Source organism: Palaemon carinicauda, chromosome 22 (assembly GCF_036898095.1).
Source record: "Palaemon carinicauda isolate YSFRI2023 chromosome 22, ASM3689809v2, whole genome shotgun sequence".
NCBI classification, from domain to species: Eukaryota; Metazoa; Arthropoda; class Malacostraca; order Decapoda; family Palaemonidae; genus Palaemon; species Palaemon carinicauda.
Window position 1 is genome coordinate 18265373 of NC_090746.1, and position 22500 is coordinate 18287872.

The 22500-nt window shown below is 36.7% G+C and overlaps 3 protein-coding genes across 3 annotated transcripts in view; all 3 read right to left on the reverse strand.

The window, feature by feature from the left end:
• Window positions 1–19623, reverse strand: part of Liprin-gamma (liprin protein kazrin) — a 162220-nt gene extending 142597 nt beyond the window's left edge. Inside the window, 2 exon segments of the mRNA XM_068346008.1 lie at window positions 12350–15571; window positions 15574–19623. Of these exon segments, the coding sequence (XP_068202109.1) occupies window positions 12350–15571; window positions 15574–19405 (7054 nt within the window). The 5' untranslated portion in view covers window positions 19406–19623.
• Window positions 19624–19917: 294 nt separating this feature from the next.
• Window positions 19918–20979, reverse strand: LOC137616777 (uncharacterized). The gene has a single exon (XM_068346774.1). It carries the CDS (start codon window positions 20977–20979, stop codon window positions 19918–19920), a length of 1062 nt encoding a protein of 353 aa, XP_068202875.1.
• Window positions 20980–21071: 92 nt separating this feature from the next.
• The window catches only part of LOC137616350 (dentin sialophosphoprotein-like), a 2495-nt gene continuing 1066 nt past the window's right edge, over window positions 21072–22500 (reverse strand). The window contains exon 1 of the mRNA XM_068346009.1: window positions 21072–22500. This exon is cut by the window's right edge and continues 1066 nt beyond it. Coding sequence (XP_068202110.1) covers window positions 21171–22500 — 1330 coding nt within the window. The 3' untranslated portion in view covers window positions 21072–21170.

The window sequence follows — 22500 nt, forward strand, 5'->3', positions numbered from 1 at the left end:
TTACTTGCATGGCTGTCACTGCTATTTAAAAGATACTCTTCGATCTTCTCGATCTTTTCTTCGTAAGGCCCAAGACACATTTGAATACCCTCCTCTTTTTTTCTTTCTGCATCTATGTCATTAACATTGACGGCACTCCCAATAACCAAGCCATCTTCGTCATCACTGATGTTACACTTTTCAAGGCTTGCATCTACTTTCCTCTTTTCTTCTTCTAAACTTAAGCTCTTCCTGTTGTGACTGCCGGATTCTTCTAGTATAGTCCCCAATCTCCAGTCAGCTGCGTTTGTGGCCGTATAAACTACCGGGCGGTCACCGGGGACCTGAGGTAGAAGGCAAGGTATTTTCGTGATGGACGGTCGTGGTGTCTCTGGAAGGTCCTCTCCTTCCTGCAGCTCCAAGAGCAAAGATTCAATAACTTTAGTGGATTGAACTGGAATATAATAGTCTAGTCTTTTTTTACTGGGCACACCATCAGATGGGATTTTGTTGCCACTAAGGGATGAAGTTGAAGAACTTTTTGGAGACGAGCAATCTAGTGCATTTGTTATAGTGACTTCACGCGGATCAATTTTGCCATCTTTGCTACCCTCTGACCCATTGACATCTTGAATGCTATCTACATAAGGCTGACTAGAAGTATGGCTATCAATGTCTTTCCAGGCATCATTATCCTGCAGTTTAAAAGCCTCTGGAATTAGGGTAATGGTATGTTCTACATACATAGCGTTAGAATCTTCTGATTTCTCTTTATGACAGACTTCTGAGCAAGATTGGACTGAGAATTCACTGCAGCATGATGTGGCACTTTTTGACATAACTTCCCCATCCTGACCATCAGAAGCATCTGAACCAGGACCTGGGGAAGAATCGGGCTCTATGCGAGTGACTGATAGCCTCTGCACATTGGATGAAGTTTGCCCCTGATCGGTTAGAATGTCCAGATCACTAAGTGTTGGATTAATTACCCTTCCAGAGCCAACCTCACGCGACACAGCATAAAACCCAACACTGTTCCCCATGATGAAAACGGTTTAAGAGTAATGAGCAAATATTAGTAACTCGGTGTGATGGTTAATGATAAGTTACTCAATATGCTTGATTACTAACACCGCAGTTGCTACTAATTACTCTGAAACCGACTACGATATTCTTAAAGTTGCCAAGTTCATGGTAACGTCTTCGCTTTAAAGTTAAAATAGCTTAAGCTCTTAGATCTGTTTCAAGGTTATATCAAATGTAAATAAACTAATAGAAAGTAGACAAAAAATTAATATCCAGTGACAAAAATCCGGCCAATTCTTAATGCCGAAACTGTTATTTGACACGAGAAATACTCTCAATAATAAAATATCTCTTGAAGACTAATTTTAGTGACACACCAAGTTGTCTATCAAGTAAGACAATCTTATTATTTTATGAAGAATAAAAAAATTGTTGCAGAAAACGACTTTGAGACAGGAACTTATAGAGTGGCACTGTCTGTACTTGCGATCTTTGATGCTTTCGTCCGCATCTGCAATAAGCAGTGGAGGCGGAGGAGCAGCAGCGATTTACACAATACATCTTGACCTCTCTTTCGGCTAATCTGCTAGTCATCCACTTCTTAGAGTCTGGATAAAAAAAGATCATCCACGCTGCCGCAGATTAGAGAGGAAACAAAATACAATACCGTCGATGTGCTGTGTCTCTTGAGGACTGCCAACCACAGGCTGTGCTTTCCAGAGACGGACAGGGCCACAGAGACAGCACTAACTGCTTTTTAGGCTAATTAACTCTTGAGATAACTGTGTTTGTCCTCAATTAGCAGAGGGAAGAGAGAAACCGAAAAAAAAATGACAGACAATGAGACGTTGAGTTCGATTCACCGACCACCTGTACAACCTGGCACAACTGAATGAGGCGGAGAAGCACTCCAGGGGCGAAGACGAGGGCACAGAAGTTTGTGGTTGAGACGTGATACCCTTTGAGGTTGGTATGTCTCATCAGACCAGTCTGTCCGGAACACCACATGGGAAATCAACGATACGAAGACTGCCAATGCCCCAAGGAAAAGATCTATTCAGCTCATCTAAAACAACATAACTTTTGAAATCATTCCCACAAAAGAGAAATGCTCAAGGTTTCGAGCAGGGCTTGGGCAAGTGGAACCTTAATTTTCTCCATATAGGTCACACTGGTTTGAAGAGATGATTCAAGATAATCAAAATGACGATGTCTCATATATGATTAGGCTTTATCCAACAGAAAGGTTGATAATTTCAACTAGCAAAAAGGAGTTAATTTTTTGGGGGGACGAGTTTTCACAAAGCAATACGAATACACAAGATCACAAAATAGAGATAAAATATAAATAGCTTTAATTTTCGAACCCTCAAAATCTTTCTCTGACATATAATGTTCTTTATCTACAGCTAAACGTTCCATTTTGAATTGTATTCCGAAATAGATTAGTTAGTTAGTTAGTGTGTGTGTGTGTGTGTGTGTGTGTGTGTGTGTGTGAGAGAGAGAGAGAGAGAGAGAGAGAGAGAGAGAGAGAGAGAGAGAGAGAGAGAGAGTAAATGAATATTATAACACTAACTAAAACATAATAACTTCATAGACAGATCTTATGTCTTGATTTACGCAAGACTATTTAGATGTATCTTTAATACCAAATGAAAAATAAATATAAAAGATGTTTAGATTTAAAGAATATATATTTATATAAATATATTTATTTATATATATAAATATATATTGATATATATACACATATATACATATATATACACATATATACATATATATACACATATATAAAAATATGTATCTATATATATTTATATATATACACATTTATATACATATATACACATATATACATACATATATATATATATATACTGTACATACATATATATATATAATATATATATATATATATATATATATATATATATATATATATATATATATATATATATATATATATATATATACTGACGCCTAAAAATTAAATTATGAAATAATTTATCACTGACTAAATGAATATGTCATCTCATCTAAATTCAACTGTTAACGGAAATAAGAGAATAAAACTGTGAACATACTCTAAGGGGTATCGCAAGTGGTAAAGATTTCTTCGTTATTAAACTCTTCTATTTCTCTTTCAACCTTAATCTGATATAGCTGTAACATGGTGACTATTTGGCATTTAAATGATATCGGCGTCAAAAGATACCGATTCCCCCCAATATAGTATGCTTCCGTTGGAGAGGTAATCTATTACGTTAACCCAAAAGAAGCCATAGTATGAATCGAGCTATCCTCTTACCAGCTGTTCATGATATACGTCAGAATCTATGAGAAGTTACAGCTCGTCCAATTGCTAGGTTAAAAGGATTTGAAGTCAACAAGTTATGAATATAAATATTCTAACCATAGTAAGAAAAGAAAAAAGTTCCTTTCGTTCGCATGTAAAAATATCCTTTCTTATTTAAAAGAAAGGTTTACATCCTCCCTCGTGTTACAACCCACCCTCCTTTTTTGTCCTCTTTCTTGGTTTCTTCGAACCTGGGCTATAAGAGGACAATAAGCTGCCATCCCCACCCCCAAAATACAAAATATTCGGCTGTTCATCGCAATGGAAAAAAAAAAAACGTAAAAAACGAGGTAATCATGGGATGCCTGCCTAAACAAACTATCCTTGAACATTCTTTGTTCACAGCACAATATTAAAGGCCATTTCTTCATGGAAAAATATGGGTAGTATCATTCCAATACTAGTCATTCTATAGTTGGTCAACTTCAACATTCCCCCACAGTGTTAGGCTCTCCAGGAGAGGAAGAATCACAACTCGAGAAAAGGCAATTACCTCAACTGCGGTTATTCAGTCGGCTAAGACTAATCCACATGTCCAGAAATTTCAAATGATCCTTACAAATCATTTTTGACAGCAATTACTATCAAAGCTATTATTCCATCAAGACACCAGGTAGTTGAAAGTTTCGCCAATGAATGGAAAAAGCATTAATGAGAGACATGAGACCTTTGGAAAGTTATATTAAAATTTTTAATTGAGGAATTGTCATATGGATTCGGTCGATGTCGAGATTCACATCATATTGGTTTCATAATGCATACGTTCAAGGTTTAACACCCGAACTTCACTTCCATAAAAGAGAATTGGCTAAACAGTGCTATCATACATTCCTGGTTGACTTTCCTGTTCACTCTATAATTTGAGTATATCCTTCAGTTTCATGTTCCCCATATGTTGGACTTCCTATTCTCGGTCACCATATTATCATCAATTATATTTACTCCTAAATATCTTGAAAGAACAATTTTTCTATCCTTTCACCACACATATGAATATTCATTGTTTCATAATTCCTGTTCTTATTTGTTTTTAACCTTACTTTTACTCAAAGTAACTTCACAGTTTCTCATCTCACAAACAATTTTAAGCCCTTCTTAGTTACTGGTTTCAAGAGTTTATCTCTATCATCCTCAATTACTATCGCATCACTTTTAAATATCAGTCTTTTCATCGTATCCTTTTCAATATCTAAAAATCATTCAAGAAGGTGTCCTGATTCTCAACTAGTCTAGTCTAATTCGTGTGGAACCAAATTGCCGCTATTATGACCTTTTCGAACTAAACACCATCAACTACTAACAATTATCTACCAAATGTAGAATTTTAAGCAATGTACACACACACACACACACACACACACATATATATATATATATATATGTGTGTGTGTATATATTATATATATATATATATATATATGTGTGTGTGTATATATTATATATATATATATATATATATATATATATATATATATATATATATGTATATATATGTATATATATATGTGTGTATATATATATACATAAGTGTGTGTTTGTATGTATGAATTGTTTATTTATTTAATTGTTGTTTGATATCTTAAGAAAACATTTTCATGTGATTCCCAATTGTATAATCTGAAACCACACGCCATTCTCCAAAAAATAACAGCATACTATTTACAACCGATTACTGCCAATAAACCTTAGACATGATTATTCTAAGGTAAAAATAAAATGAAAGAGAGAGAGAGAGAGAGAGAGAGAGAGAGAGAGAGAGAGAGAGAGAGAGAGAGAGAGAGAGAGAGAGAGAGAGAGAGAGAGAGAGAGAGAGAGAGAGAGAGATTATCCTCGTAATTTGGATAAAAAAAAATCTTTTCGAAGTTATTCAACATGCGTGGAACAGTATCCAACGGAAAAGAAGAAAATATCACCGTTGTTTCATTTGCATTTTCACAAAACACTCATAAAATGGTAAGATGGAGGTATACAGAAATAAAGTTCACATAAGAGTGTTTGGAGGTTAGAGATTTGATGAAAAAGCACAGAAAGGGATTTTAAAATATTGAAGTAGCACAATAAAAGAAGATTATTAGTAAGATTATTATATTAGAATTTGGAAAGATTGGCTAGTTCTCAGGAAAGCAGTCGCTAGCATAATAGTCCAATAAAATTCCCAAGAGAAAAATAAAGATGCTAGGAGAGAGAGAGAGAGAGAGAGAGAGAGAGAGAGAGAGAGAGAGAGAGAGAGAGAGAGAGAGAGAGAGAGAGAGAGAGAGAGAGAGAGAGAGAGAGTCAGTCGAATACGGAAACGGCATTTAAGATGAATAGGAACGCCCTCCCTTATTTAGAATAGCATATTCGGGAAACTGATACATTAAACATGACTGATAGTGCGTGGTGAAGTAACTCAATAATAGATGTTCTAACTGTAACAAGTAAAAGATACTTCTATTTATAGGAAAATAGAAAGATGAATAACGTATATAAGCATGTGGGTGCGTGTACGTTCGTTCTACAACAGAGAGAAAGATAAGGAAAATGTGTGGGAAGGAAAAAAAATGAGATTTACATTTCCAACAATTTGATTTAAGTTATTCCTTGTCAAAAGTTAGGACAAAATAATATCGCATTTTAAAACCTCCCAAAAGAATAAATTCCTTCATTTGTTTTGTGTGCCAGAAAACTCGTCTAAATTTCCCCCCAACCCGATTAGCCTTATTTCTTTTATGTTTACGTGGTTCTTAACTACGTCAATTCATCGTTGCCTTCCTACCTAACCTCCACCCAGAACTTCTCCACTCCTCCCACACCCTAGGGCAACTCCTTGTCATGATTCCCCACCCCTTTTATATAAATCCTGGAAGTTACTTCTCGCATTACTTGGGGGGAAACCTAACGCTTCTGATGACCCCCTCCCCCCACCACCTAAACCAACCTCTTCTCTTAGTCAACCTTCTTCCAACTATCAACACGGCTCCCTGCCCAGGCCCCCTTTCCTTATCTCAATTTCTTGAGCCCTCTGTCTCCTAATTCCCTCAAAGAGGTTCCACTACTTGCATGGGAGAGCTTGAAATAATACAGGACCTTTAATGTGATGTTATTCTAAATGGAAACGCTTCGTGACTAAGTTAAGGTGTTAGATTGCCTTCCCACAAGACCATAATCGCATAAATACATAATTACGGGTCTGCGAACGTGATTTCCTGTGCATTTGAAGTAAGTGCATCTAATTACATTTTAAATTTAAAACAATATCTATGGAAAATGTTACTTTTATTATACATGTATGTAAAATGAAAGCCAATAAACGATTACTCGGATGACTTACTTAGATATACTGTTGACAACTTGACATGCTATTCTACTCATTCAGTTTATTAGTATCCGAGAAAGGTAAAACAATATGAGCTACTTGTATTTCTCAGAAAAAAAAAGTTTAGTCTATTTAAATCACATTACAATAAAAACTACTTTTCTCTGTCCAACTGAATTCTTAACCCTACTCAAAATTACGTACAGTATGTAAAATACTAAATAAAAACGAAGCTGACCCATTTGCCATGCCAGGTAGCATTTAAAGGGAACTAAATGGTATCAATCATTTGGTTAAAATCAACAAATTAGCATTTTGTTGTAAATATGGAATAACTGATGATCAAATGAAATCCTAAAAAAAAAAAAAAAAAAAACATTTTTTTTCCACCAAAGGAGAAAATGGGCAACCAAACCAGTGACACTGACTTGAACGCAAAACTTTAGCCCCTAATTCATCATTATATATATATATATATATATATATATATATATATATATATATATATATATATATATATATATATATATATATATATATATATATATATATATATATATACATTACATACATACATACATACATACATACATACACACACACACACACATATATACATATATATATATATATATATATATATATATATATATATATATATATATATATATATATATACATACATACATACATACAATATATATTCGAAATTCAGGTGGGGTCATTTAGAATTTAAACTAATAATCTGATGTACCTTTACCCCTGAAAAACATGAAACAGTCCTTTGATATAACATTCATACAAAAATGAATATGCATTTTATGGCTCATTAGATTTTGGATGCCTCAGTCATCATACGTGTGTCGATATTTGACTTCGGTGAAGGTTTGCGCTGTTAGTTAAAAATGAGATTAATAATTATACTATAGATTTTTTTATACGACCGTGAATAATTGATCAATGGTAATGGAAATGAGCATCATGAAACACATCAATTTTACATCTAAGAAAACAATGTTTTCCGGCTAAGTACTTGTACAGTTAGCTTCGGAACTTTTCTTATAAATAGGAAAACATTCGACAAATATCAGCAAAATATGTTTAATTAGGATTCAGTTAAGTTATGGATGGCATTCTGAATTAAGCTCAAAGCACACAAACACACACAAATATGAACACCCCGATAACATATTTCTAAACAACGAACGAGGATAACCAAAACTAGGAAAACAAAGGAAGTGAGGAGGTGACAAAGAAAGACGTGGATCTTCCATTCTCTGGAAAAACGAAAGCAGGCAGAAACTTCCAAACCCTAGCGGTAGAAAGTGTCACATCTTAGCAACGGAGGGGAACGAAAACGTACCAGTTTGGCAGTAGGTGGAAATAAACTCACTAGACTACGTGATCAACAGTTTAACAGTTTTTCATAAGGGTGCATTTTACTTCAAAAGATCAAGAGTAAATCAAAAGGATAATGTCCGAGGTAAACTCGTTCACGAGATCGCACAGGTGAATTTTAAGAATAAATATTTAAAGACGTAGAAACTATTACAACTTGACAATTTATTAAATGAGCTTTCATAAGAGATGCTTTATATCTACTGGAAAAAAATCTCCAAACAAAACGCGTAGAGGAATGACAAAAAGAAATTGCATATCTATAAAAAGGCTTTTCAAATTATGCATAAGTATACAGGTGCTTGTATTTTCTATACACAAACATTTATATATGGAGAAAAATAATTTTTTATTTCAAGGTAGTAGGTGCCATCAAGATTATATTCCGACGTGTCTATAGTAAGGGGACATACACAGCAATTTCACATGTTTACATTTATTCCAGAGCTAAAAGAACACACTCAGCAACAGGATTTATTTACTCAAATTGGTTCATTTATAATTTTAAATAGGATCCTTAAGCATGTGGGAAAGTAAACATAAGAAAGCAGCTTAATAAAGCAAGCTGCCCAATAACTTCGAAAAGTTAAAGTCAATTCCTTATATTATTCCATTATATACCAATCAGTGGTTATAACGACTTTAAATCCGTTCATAAAATATACATACAAATAAATTCATTATAAATATACACACATGTGCACATTTTAAATACACTAACACGCAAACACACATATACATATATATACACATGTATATTATAATATGTGGTGTGCGTGCGTCTTTGAGTGTGTGGATTTAATAAGTCTTTGTTGACAGTAGGATATCTTGAAGCCTATCTATATTACAGGATTCTGGTTACCTATCATATTTTATTACCCACTCGAAGGCCAGATTATTAAAACATCCTTAACATCTAAATCTTAACGAGGTAAAAAGCTTCTACTTTTATAGAATTGCTCAAAAAAAAACCTTCCAGATTGAACGCGATTAGGGAAGCTGTGATAAAATCAGTATCAACATTAATATGATATCTTTACTGTCAGTAAGCCTTAATTTTGTATACTAGGAAACGACTCTAAATTTCTTCTGATACATACTTACTATTACAGTCAAAATTATATAGGGCAACTTTGTGAAACAAAGCAAAGAAATAAGTTGGATACTAAATTTTTTTACACGAAATACTTTCCAATTCTGTAGCGTAGCAGTACAGGATTATAAAATAACTAGTATAGTCCAACCTACTGAAAGGTAAATTTATCTTATTACATTTTCTATGATTGCGAGCTTGCAGAAATGCACTGAAAACGCACACCGTGGGTATTGAAGGGGAAAGCAGTTACCATTTAGCATTCATAAAATACTGTAGTACAATACTTAGGAGTCACGTATTATAGCACCCTATCAATGTCTTACATCTTTTTGTAAACCTACAGGTCGATAGGAAATGCAACAAACAAACGCACGGGTAAAATTTGACTTTGCACATACATATTCATATGGCAGTACTGAATTGAGGACAAGACACTAATACCGTGCAGTCTGCAAGATAAACCTTCGATCTCTAAGATTGACAAAACTTGAACGGTAATGATGGCATTTTATTAGAGTTAGGTACATTCATAGACTCTTTCTCAGTAAAACAGTGGCCCCATTTCTCTCTCTCTCTCTCTCTCTCTCTCTCTCTCTCTCTCTCTCTCTCTCTCTCTCTCTCTCTCTCTCTCTCTCTCTATCTCTATATATATATATGTGTGTGTGTGTGTGTGTGTGTGTATTGTATGTATATGTTTGTGTATGTGTCCCTTTCGTGTAAAATCATTCTGCATGGAAGTTTCAGTAATTAACCTTTGGATGGATATTTTTTTTTCAGGAGAAATCCACTGTTAAGACACACAGCCTTATGTTGGAATACACAGGAATTTTCCGAAAAACTAGCGATTCATAATAAGAAAATACGCCATAATATTGTCCCATTAACAATTACAGGCCTACATGGTTGAGGACTATGAAGATTGAAGTAGATGATGAATGGAAAAGTATTGATTTAAAAGCTCAAGATAGAGACGACTGGCGAAATCTAACCGTGACCCTTTGCGTCAATAGCCGTAGGAGATGATGATGATGAAGAATAATTAAAAACCTACCTACGTACAATATTTCATAGATATACAATAAAAGTTAGGAAAATACAATAATGGTTGTGCAATTTATACTCGTAGTTCCACTTCAGCTACTTATGAAAATACATACTCTTAGTATTTTGTGAGTTTGAAACAAAATTAGAAAGATTTTCTTTTATACCCAAATACCTATGAATAAGACCCTGATATAAAATTTTTATCAATCTATAAATATCGGTGTTAATATCAGGAGCCCTTGCTGCAAGCAGTTCACAGAATATTTCAACAGTACAAAGTTGTATATCATATCAAGAATCAGAATAAAGGAATTTAACTGAAGGGTAATTTCTCACATCATTCATCTCCGAATTTATCTACAATACACCTTCAGAATAATACATAAGAAAAAAATATAATTAAACATCTGCCCGTAAAAAAATAATTTATAATGATGAGGACAAACACCTCATGGTTTGTGATGGTAAAATATTGCAATTGCAGAGAGAGAGAGAGAGAGAGAGAGAGAGAGAGAGAGAGAGAGAGAGAGAGAGAGAGAGAGAGACTTGTCATTTAAAGACTAAAATATATTCATAAAAAGTAGAGAATTGAGAATAAAAGTTGGCATGGTAAAATTAGAAAAAAAAAGATTATACAAAGCCTGAGTGAATTAGCTCACGTTTTGATTTGTTTATTTATCTACAAAAAAACTATAAGAAATTATGGTTATGTTCCGGCTTTTTTGCACTCTTGTGGTACAATTGAAGAAAAATAATGAGTAGCTGACTAAGCAATTACATTAAAAAGCCAAAAGTTTTTTTGTTTCATGAAACACGGTAAATCATCAAATTTTATCTTGTCCTACTCATAACTTGAAAATACCAAGATTTATTGGTATTATTATAGAAAAACAAGGAAAAAGCTTTACTAATAAATGAATGCCGTTTTATATATATATATATATATATATATATATATATATATGTTTTCTTTTATGACGTTTATTTCCATTGTAAGTAAATGGTTATTAAGATACCTTACTGTAATAGGGACACCCCAGTGGGAACCGGGGTGGGGAAAACTAACCTTTTCTTCTCTATACTTTATTCTTTGGGACACAAAATAAATCAACGAAAAGTTACGCAAAATATTAACATCCTATTCCCATGGAATATATATTTCACTCTCGTTTACATTTTACAAAACACACACGTATCCGCTCCTGTTCGTACGTTTGTACACACCTTGTTGCATATGAAATACTTTATACTTCCTGCGCATTAGCCCTACTCCCACTTTCTTTCTACCAATGGAATTAATCATGTTCGTTCGTTTGTACGTGGCTCTTCCTCCTATATTTTTGCATGTTTGCATGCTTGATTGATTGTGACATAGGCAGTTTTGTGACAAACACACCGTCTGCGACCTGAGCAGGTTTGTGAATGGGAAGCCGGGTCCCTGGGCTAGGTCGGTGACCTGGGAAGGGGGGTCCAGGGGACTTGTCCCCCGGTTAGATCTGTGACTTGGAAACTACTAGGATAGGTTGTGAGGGGAGTGTTAAGTTCTGTGGCCTTTTACGAATCTCAAAAGAATTACACAATCACATTTTTTCCTGTCTTCAACCACCCAAAGTCCCAGGTTCCCACCTGTGTCTGTCGGGAAGGGGGAAGGGGGGAATACCGCAAGAACGGTTGATTTACATTGGAAATAATGGTCAAATTCGTTGAAAGCACAATATTTACAGTAGGAAAGTCTTTTTTTTTATTGGAAATATAATTCCGTGTTCTATAAATTTACCAATTTATTTCTTTCTTCAGTATCACCCAGTATATGTTAAACTTTTCTAAAACCATAGAAATATTTACTTTTGTTATGAGATTTAATCATAGCTTATTATCTACATCAACACTATATTTACATATTCTGAATTTGGACAAATTAAATCTTTACTTACAGGAACTATTCGAAAGGGTTTTATGTTGGTATATCAACTACTTAAATGATCTTGAAACGTACAGCACTGCCTCGTCGTTTCAAGGAACCGCCGAAATTATAGATTTAATAATGGGTCACTGATAAGCAAAAGAAGTATGCAAAATGATCCTAAAACCAAAAGTGTTCTGATGACAAAGTCAGTAATGAAACCCCGCAAAACATTGGCATTAGCCTCACCTTTCTGTTCGTCACTGTTTGAGACAGAGGGAGCGTCGTCTTTTGGAGAGCTATCTGCAGGTACAGGGGTCTTTTGAGAACTATCTTGATCTGGAGTGCTCTCTGATGACTGTTCATCCAAAGACATCTGTTCGTGCATGGCTTGAAGAGAACTTCCTGGGAGCCTTACTTCTAACTGGGTAGAATAATTTACATGAAGAGCTATTGACTGTGGTGTATGCCTCCCAGTATCTTTTGTAACAGCTACCACGTATTCTTCTTCGTCTTGGTCATTGATACATGGAGGTTCCCTATTTAGATATACTTCCGAATCATAAGGAAGACTGGTAGACCTTAAAAACATGCCTTTCTTGTTTTTATCACATGCTTGGTCCACATATGATAAACTTGCTGCTCTTGCAGGTTCACAGCATGTTGAAGCTATGGATTTATCAAAACTGAAAACTAAAGGTTCTGAAGAGTTGATACTTTGGGAACGACACGCGGTACAATTAGGCATTGGACAGACAGCACTTGGAGAAGCCAAAACCGACTCTTGACTTGCTTGAGATCCTTCACGAGGAGCAGGGGGAAATCGCTCAGTTACACGTCGACGCACTTCAGCCAGTTCCGAATCAAGACTTGCTGTTGAATCAGAGTCGCTTATTCCTGCTCTTCGTTCGACTTCCTCCTTTTTAGGAGAACCTGGCTCATGATTCTCTGGTATTTCACACTGTTGTTCAGCAGAAACAGTCACAGATAGTACTTGTGGCTTAGAATTGTTTTGCGACTCTACCATTGTATTGTTCGCGTATTTTGAAGAAACTGCCAAAGCTTTTGTTCCAGTTGCCTCTGATGAAGAGACTAATTCTGTAGGATTAGCAGAGTTAGCAGGGTCCTGGGAATCAACAACACTGAGAATAGTGTCTAGCATTTCACTGTAAAAATCTGTCTCCCCAGTTTCTCCTTGTTGAAGAGTTGAATTTGAACCATCCCTATCACAGCTCACCTGAAGACTATACTTTTCTTCCATGTCTGTGCTCACAATATCATCAGTAACGGAACTAGTTTCAGATGGAGCCACAACCACAGATTCCTCTGCTGAAAGTGATGACTTTGTTGTGCTAAGATTAAGGACAGAGATTGATTCACTTGGTAATTTCATTTCTTTTTCTGCAGTTGATGTAATATCAAGGTGTCCCGATTTAACAGTAAGATCTTCATTCTGTGCCACTTGTGTGATTGATGGTATTTCGGAGAGAGCCTCCGAACTCCAAGAAGCACCAACATCAGAGGAAGATGAAGATGCTCTGAAAGTTGGTCTAGAGCTTACCTGGTAGGGTCTTGTGTTTTGAATCCTCTTTGAATCACTTTCACTGACCAGGGATTCCTCTGCCAATTGACCCTTATTAGATGAATCTGTATCAGATTCACCAGCTGAGGGATGTACAATAGGCTTTTGAGTTAAATCTAAAGTTGAACCAGTATTGCTTGAAATACACGGGGCACAACTTTGTAGTATCCGATCAATTGCACTACTTTTGCTGCTATTACTACTAGTACTGATAGAACTATGACACCGCCGTTCTAATTCAGTAATTTCTAACTTCGAAGTTTCTTGGGACATTTCAAGGCTTTCATTATTCTGATCATCACTCCCATCACGTTTACCAGACTTTGAACCTTTTCCAAGTTCAGAACCAATGGAATAAGACCTCCTACGTTCTCCTGGGAATTCATTATCAAAGTAATGAAGCTTTTGAAGCCTAACTCCAGTAATATCTGATTTTTGTTTCTTTAAAATTCCCACACGAACTGACCTTTGCCTCATATAATTTGATTTCTGCTTTTCTGTTCTACTTTCAGATTCTGGCTGCCTTCTTTTCAATGAAGATTTCTCAAAAGTTGATCGCCTTGGTGAGGTTGGCTCTGATGAAATTTTAGGCGGCCTCCCAGATATTATAGGGGACCTAGAGTATTCCCTAGTTTCTGTCATTTCACTATAAGATAAACTGGGACTGCATGAATTTTCTTTCTTTAGAATACTGTGTTCCTGAACATGTTGAGATTTCAGTATTCCAGCTACAGCGCTACCTAAACTTATGGTGTCAGAGAGATTTTGGGAGACATCTTTCATCTTTCCAGGAGGTGGATCTAACAATTTGCCAGGTGCTGGGAGATTTTCATAAATATGAATAACTTTTGCGACAGATTTTTTTTGTGTTTCTTCTGCAGCCCTAACCCTAGTTTCTGCTTCATTGTGTGTGGAAATGTCTATAACTCCGGCTTTATAAATTTCAGGAACATTTTCATAAATGTGACTTTCATTTGCCATATTATCACTTACAGACAATTTTCCTTGTAAGACTTCCACTGGTTTGATAGATTCCTTAACAATTGACTCTAAAGGTTGGGTCTGTTCTAGAACAGTTGATTCTATCTGCTCTGTCGCTGTTCTTAATAATGAATTCTGTTTGTAAAGGTACTTTTGGGTTTTCTTATCATCTTGATTTGCACTTCTATCTTGGTTTACTGTGGATTTATTTTCATAAATATCTGATTCAACAACGTCTTTTCCTTGAGGAGGGGACATAAGATCTAAAACATTTTCCCGAGAATCCTTCTTTTTCAGTACACCAACAATACGGCAAGAAGAATTGCTTTTTATGATAGATGGTGTATCAATAGGATTCTGAATCTCAACACAACTGAGACTGGAGAGCCGGATGTTCTCAACACTACGGCTCTTCGCCCTAATCTTTCCTGATACACCACGAGCAAATATTTCACTAACTGTTGAAGTTTTATTAACATCAGTCACAGCAGCCTCAAGTTTACCTTTCTCAAACTCACTCTCAGTTTGACTTCTTTTGAAAGAAGGCAAATGAGCCGCCTTTGAGGCACAACCTTCCTTATTTTCTGATGTCGTCTCGCCTCCAAGCCTAAAGTTTCCTTCTGATATAGTCTTCGTAAGTCTACGATGGTTTGGTACTAGTTTCTTTGGAACCTTGTTTTCTTTTTGAGTAGGAGACCTTTCCTTCTCCGGCTCTCCTCCCAATCTAATATTCTCAATCTTTATCTCATTCCCACTAGAATTCAGTAGATTTGCTTTTAAAGGAATATTAACATAGGTAACTTCTGGCACCTGTTTTGCATTTGTATAGGCACTCTGAGCATGAAGGTCACTATGGCTCCCAAAAACTTCGATTTCCGTATAAGCAATCTCAACTTCTCTTGCTTCAAAGATGTAACATCACTTGCATTCTGATTGGTTTCAAAGACATCCTCATCTAATACTGTAGAGTTATTCAAATTAGGAGTAGAAACAGTTTGCTGTGAGCCATCAGTTTTTGATAATTCAAAAGATGTTGAGGAAATGACACACGTTTCTTCCCCATCCTCTTCACTATTTGGACTCGCGCATTCTCTGCTTCTCCCAATGTCTATTGCACTTAATGTAAAATGAACACTGTGTGTGTCTTGTTTTACAGTTGTAGGAGATCTAATAATTTCTTCTTTCTTAGTGTCTTTTGAAGTTTCATTTGCCTCATGCGTAGTATTGGAATTTGTAAAAGTAATCAGATTTTTTTCCCCTTGTATGCCAGTCTTAATTTGGTCTGCAGTCTTAGGTAAAAGGCTAACTCTCATTTGTGTAGTTTTTGTTTCTATTATGTTATCAGTGTAATATTTATCATCGGATAGTTCTTTGGTATCTAAGACCATCACTTCACAATCATTAAGTTTTCTCTCTGTCTCAGTAACTACTGAGGCTTTATGCTCTTCCTCCGTTAAAGCATCATCAACTTCATCATCAATAAGAGAGATTTTTTCGAGCTCATCTATTTCATCTGCTTTTTCTTGACTTTCGCATATTGTTACTGGTTTCTCGTATTTTTCAGTAGATCCAGCATCTACATTATCAGCTTTCTTTGAATCTGATATTTGGTCATTCATGCTTCCTTTAATAGAGCGTATTTTTTCAATCATTATTCCATCATCTTGCTTGAACCTTGCAATCATTTCATCCCTTCGTGTTACAGATATTTTTATGGTATTTTGTTCTTGTTTAACATTGTCTTTTATCTCCAAACCTTCATCAAGAACATCTTTAGTTAGCTCATTCTCATTCTGGTTAACGTCTTGCGATTTTATATAATTCAATTCTTCTGCTTCCATCTTCTCCTCACCATAATTAGAGGTATCATTATTATCTTCCTGTTTCGTGTTACTCTTCTCAGGTATCGAGTTTCTTATTTTACCCATGTCTTCGGGTTTCTCTTGATTACTTCTTTCACACTGAATAGGAATACAGTTATTTTCTTCGCCCTTTTTTACCGCTTTAAAGGAACTGTCCTCCTTAATCTCTTTAATGTCTGATGTTATGCCTTTTTCTATAACTTTAAGTTTTGGATCAGTCTTAGGCATAACTTTATTCGATACCTCATTTTCTGTTGATTTTTCTGTTCTTACGAGTGTTTTCTCTAAATCAAGTTTATTCTTGGGTTCAAAGTCTAATTCACGCCTTTCTTGCCTATCAGTTTCAATTTTTTCTTCCTCTGTTTCATCTTGAGTTGAGTTTTCTTTGGAGGAAACGCCCTTGTTTAAGCTTTCGTTTTCCGTCTGATCATCCACTTTTTTATTACCATATTCTAATGCATTATCTGTCATTTCGCTGTCAGAAGCTGCGATATTTTCAATTGATTTTTCACAAAAACTGCCAATAAATTTGCTCCTTTTTTCAGATTTTGAGCTACCCTTGAAATGCTCCTGAATTAGCTTTTCATTTCGTGATATTTCTCTAGGCTTTTGTTGCTGGTTTTCAAAGAATTGAATAATCTCGGTATCTAACTTCCCACTCATTTTTGAAGCCATATAAACGAAGCGTTGACGATTCTCCGGCTGAGATCTATTTTCAATAAAAGTGTCTAAACGTTGTCTACAGTCTGACATTTCTTTACGCATTACTTTAAAAGGTTTGGTTGCTCTGTCTACGTTACTTACATCTTCCCTTTTCTCATTTAATTCATCAACGATGTTTTTGTTACCCATTTTACCTTCTTCATCAAGTTCTTTTCTTGTTTTATTTACACTCAAATTTCCCTCTTCTGCTAATTCCTCATCTATTTTGATGTTTGCATCATTGCTCTCATTAGCGTGATTTTCGTTTTCCTTAGTTTCATGTGTATCTATGGTCTCTTCAGCAATTTCTTCCTTCTTACCCTTATCTTTCTGTGACTCTGTATCACTGCTCTTTGTATCTTCAACTCCTGTAACAGAAGAAATGCTACTCCTGCGAGAGTCTCCATTGCTAGAATTTTTCTTCGCATCTGGTTTACCAAGCTTCTGCTTAGAAGTGTCTGTTCTTTTGCGACTAAATGACGGTGAATTTTTGGGTGATCTTGGGGAAGGATTTTTTCCGTGTGAGGATACTGGTTTTACGATTTTTCCATGCGTTAATCTTGGTGATGGGGAATTTTTCGATGTTTTGGGAGACGCTATCTTCTTATGTGACTTTGGAGACGATACGTATGGAGATTCAGCCTTAGGTGAAGATTTGGGGGAACTAGAGCTAGTAGTTTTTGAGCTTAATCTTGGAGAATTTCTTCGAGACGAATTTAGTCTGGGTGAATGGCAGCTAGAAGAACAGCTACTCCTACGTGATTCAGATTTGGGAGATCCTTTGAGTGACGACTGATTTCTTATTCTCATTGGCGATTGGTTTGGAGTAAATTGAGTGACTAAACCATCTTTCTTTGCACTCGAAGATAGCTTTCCTTTATGAAATTGAGGTGAATGACTGAGTTTCTCAATTTTCGGTGATGGCAAAACTTTACTTTCCTCACTAGGTTTGCCTTTGCCTCTGGTCCCATCATTCTTATTAACATCACTGTGACCTCTTCCAAAAAATTTGCTTCTATGCGTAAATGATTTCTTGCCGTCATTCCTCGGATTTTTTGTATAAAGTCTACGCCCCTCTGCTCCCGGATTATTATTTCCTCCCTCATCTTGTTGTTGTGAACTGTTAAGAGGTTCTAACGTACCTGGCGTGGCCTCATAATTTTTATCTTTCGTATTTCCCAGTTTTTTGCTGCTGCGACTGGCAGAATTTTTCAACTTTCTTGCCACCCCTTTTAGAAGATCCTCTTGGGAATCACTATTTTTTTTAGTTTCTAAACCGCCTACTCCGGATATTTCATCGACCTTTTCTGTTTTTGCTTTGGAGGATAGCTTACTGCTATCAAATATTACTGTTCTATCTTTAGTAGGAATATCTAAACGGCTGATGTTGTGTTGTCGTTTTTTAGCTTGAGCTGTTGTCATGTTGAATTTCTTACACACCACTAATTCCTGAACAACTTTTGCTAGTTGTGGGGATGACCAAGGGCCTTCTAAATTTTCGGGGTCATTATCAAGCACTAGGTTTTTACCATTTTCATTTCCCTGAGTGTCGCATACAGCTGCTGATTTTCCATTTTTTATGTTTCGCTTTACTTCTGTCTTTCCAGTTTCCTTGTACTCATTAGCCTCATTTTCCAAAATTTCCACGGAGGAGGAAGCATCAGTTCTTCGTGAAGAGTTGTATTGTTCATAAAGATCCTCCTCTCCTGAAGCAACTAAAGTGACGTCATCCAATTTTATGACGTCACTGTTTTCAGTTACGCTTGACACATTCGAAAGAATGAAACTTGCATTGTGGGACGTATCAGTAACAATGTTTAAATCACTATCACTTTTGAATTCCTTGCTTTGTTTTACCTTTAAATTACAACAGACATTAGTTGCATTGTCTGTTTCATGATTACTTTCACTACCGCTAAGCGCATCTACAACGCCGTTTCTGTGTTCAGAACAATGTACTCCCTTACTCCCGAGTTGCTTATCACTGCACGTGCAAGCAGTGTGATCAACAGAGCGTTCATGCAACACCCTCCCAGGACCAGTGTCCGCGGAACACTGATACGTCCTCTCACCTTCGGCCTCCAGCCTTTTAGGATCACAAGTGTCAGGTTTCAGAGGCTCTCCAGCTACCGCCGTAGATGGTTTAATAGATCCACCACCGTGTTCTGTAGCCATCATAGGAAGGGCAAAAGAAGATGGGGGTGATAACTGGGGAATTAGAGACTTTTGGAGAGGAGAAACAGGGGGGAGAAACTTCTCGGAAGGGGAGACAGAAGAAAAGGTGAATTTTCGTACGTATGGTTTTGGTGGTGTAACTTTTTGAGGGGAATAAAGCAACGGTGGTGTTTTTGATGGGGAAGTGGGAAGGTGGGTTGGCCGTGCAATGGCCAATGAGACATCCTCTTTCAATAGTAAATTAGTAAAGCAAGATGGGGGTCTTGGTATATCGTTGGAGAGCTCTTGGGGAGGAGGGGGAGGGGGAGGAGGAGGAGGAGGCGGGGGCGGTGGTGGAAGTGTAACTTCTGAATGAGCTGTTTGTGACAAAGCCGATGGGGAAGTAAGAGGAGAAGAGGGCACACCTGGGGAGGAGGAGGGTTCAGGAATAGTAGTAGAAATGGGATGAATTGAAGAGGAAGAAGTGGAGGAGGAGGAGGAGGAGGATACACTATGAGTATTTTGTGAGGAAGACTCTAAGGAAGTAGGAAAGATGAGGAAGATTCTGAGAGAGTAAGAAGAGAAGAAGTATTTTCGGGTGGGGTGGGAAGAGAAGAAGAGGTATCTGGAGAGGAAAAACTGTCTGGGTGGGTAGACGTTTTATGATGCAAAGGAGGACCAGAAAAATCGGAAATAGAGCATGAGGGGGAAGATATAATTGGGGGAGAAGAAGAAGAGAGAGAATTCTCAATGGGCGTGAGCGGTGGAGGAGTTTGATGGATAGGAAGTGAATCCGTCGAGGTAATATACGATGAAGGCAACGAAGGAGTGACTTCCGTCAGAGAAACAGGTGTTAGAGAGTGATCAGTGGGCGATACCGACGGAGAAGAGCATTCGGAAGCTGATGGAGACGGAGTCAAGGGCAAAGCATCATGAGTGTGAGATTCACCTTTGGACTTTTTAGAGTTATGTTTGCTGCTTCTATTGCCATTCCCTTCGTCTATCCGAAAAGTCACCGAAGGCTTAAGTAGCTTGGACCTACTCGAGATTTCTTGGCAGTAGTCGTCCTCTCTAGTTATTGAAACACCCGTCTTTAAGGGGCTAAACACCTTGATACACGAATGCAAGACATCGGGTGTCTTTTCCTGTGGCTTGGGCGATTCATCTATCTTATCTGGCTTCTTAAGTAATGCTGAAAATTGATTCATATCACCATCGCTTAGTCTTGTAGATCTGGTAAGGTCTGATATTTGCAGAGAATCAATGAAGTCTTTTTCGGACTGTACTATCATATCTGTGTCATGTTTCAGCGTTGGCAGTGAATCGCTAGGCTCTCCTTGTTTGAATTTCAGTTCGCTATCTACAGTGCCTTTCATAATAGCATCAGTTACATTTTGACCACCAATACTTAGAGATGATTTGGCGTTCCATTCAAAGGGGTCTTTTCCCTTGATTGTCTTGGTGGGATGAATAGTCCGTGGCATTGGTTTGGGATTCTTGTGAAATCTGTCAGCTCGACTATCTTGCACTTCTTTCAGTATTTTCTTGGCAATATCTGAGAACTGCAAAGAACTCGTAGGATGCGTAAGAATCTCCATCTCGAGAATACCTTTATCCATGAGGGTTGCCAGGGCGCTCCTCCTTTCGAATTCTTCCCCTTCGAAGTAACTCTTCTTTTTCTCACCTGAAGTCTGCCGACCCCTTTTGCGCTGCTTCTGATCTTTGGTTTCGTTACCCTTGTTGGCTTTATTTCCATTTTTATCCAAGACCTTCTCTTCTGAGTTATCCTTTACGGGGTTTCGCTGTCCATCTTTTTCTTTGAAGTAACAGAGGGAGAACCTTCATCAGCTTTTTCTTTCATTTCCCTCTTTTCAGTCATAGAGTCATTATTATTCACAGCATCTCCTGAATCATTCGCAAGGATAGCTTTATGAAGGACTTCGCCTTCTTCGATTGGTTTGTCTGGTCTTTTCTCGCCCTTATCTGTGTGATCGTACCCATTTATTAAAGCAATTAAGCTTTCTCCGTCATCTCCGTCTTTCGTATCTTTTATCGATGTCACGTCACGCAAGCTTTCCCCTTTAGCATTCTCACTATCAACTACAGCGCATTCTATATTTTCCTCTTCACTTGCCTTAATGGCCTCATTTAATTCTTCTACCTCTTGTTCAGTGGATTTCTCAACTGTTTCTTCTTTACCCTGAATGGCATCAACTGTTTTAACCATGCTACGCATTTCATTCGTATCTTTTTCTTCCATCACCTTTTCGGCGTTACTCCTTTCACAATCATTTCCATTTTCTTCTATTTCTACTATCATCTCAACATCACCATCATCGTTATTATCTTCCTCCCCCTCCTCCTCCTCCTCATCATCATTATTTATTTCAGACTTGCTATTTGTATAATTTTCTGTTCCCTCTTTTATCTCAATAGAATCTGTTGTTTCAGAGTTTGTATTTATGTTATCTTCTATTAACTCCGTCATGTCATCATGCTCAACCATTTCAGACTTGCTGTCATTGCTTTCTTCTGTTTCTTCTTTCATCTCATCAGTGTCATTTGTTTCAAGCTGGCTATCCGACCCCTCTATTTCCTCTTCGGGGTCATCGTCATCAAGAATTTCCAATTTATCATTTGTTGTGTTTTCTTTCTTTCCTATTTCTATTTTTTCAGCATCACGTGTTATTACCTCTTCATTTTCTACATTTTCTTTTGTCCCATTTTCACCATTAATTTCAACCACTTTTTCATTTGCATTACATTCTTCCATTTCTTCCTCCGTCTCATCTCCAGTGTCTGATTCAGACATATCAGACATATTGCTTAAGTCCGTCTTTTGTACGGTATTATCAGTTTCTTCTTTTTCACTCTCCGACTGTTTGCTAAGCTCAACGTTTTTTTCCACCCCAGCTGTCTCCTGTGTATCACTATTTACACCGTTTTGGGTAGTCATCATTTCTCTTGATATCTTTCCAAAATCATTAATAGCTGCTTCCTCGTCTTTTACGAATTCGCCTTTTATTTCGTCAATTCCAAGTACTCGCCCATCACCCATTACTCCCTTTTCTTTTTTATTTTCTGGTTCTTCTTGAGATTTATCCTTGTTATCAATAACA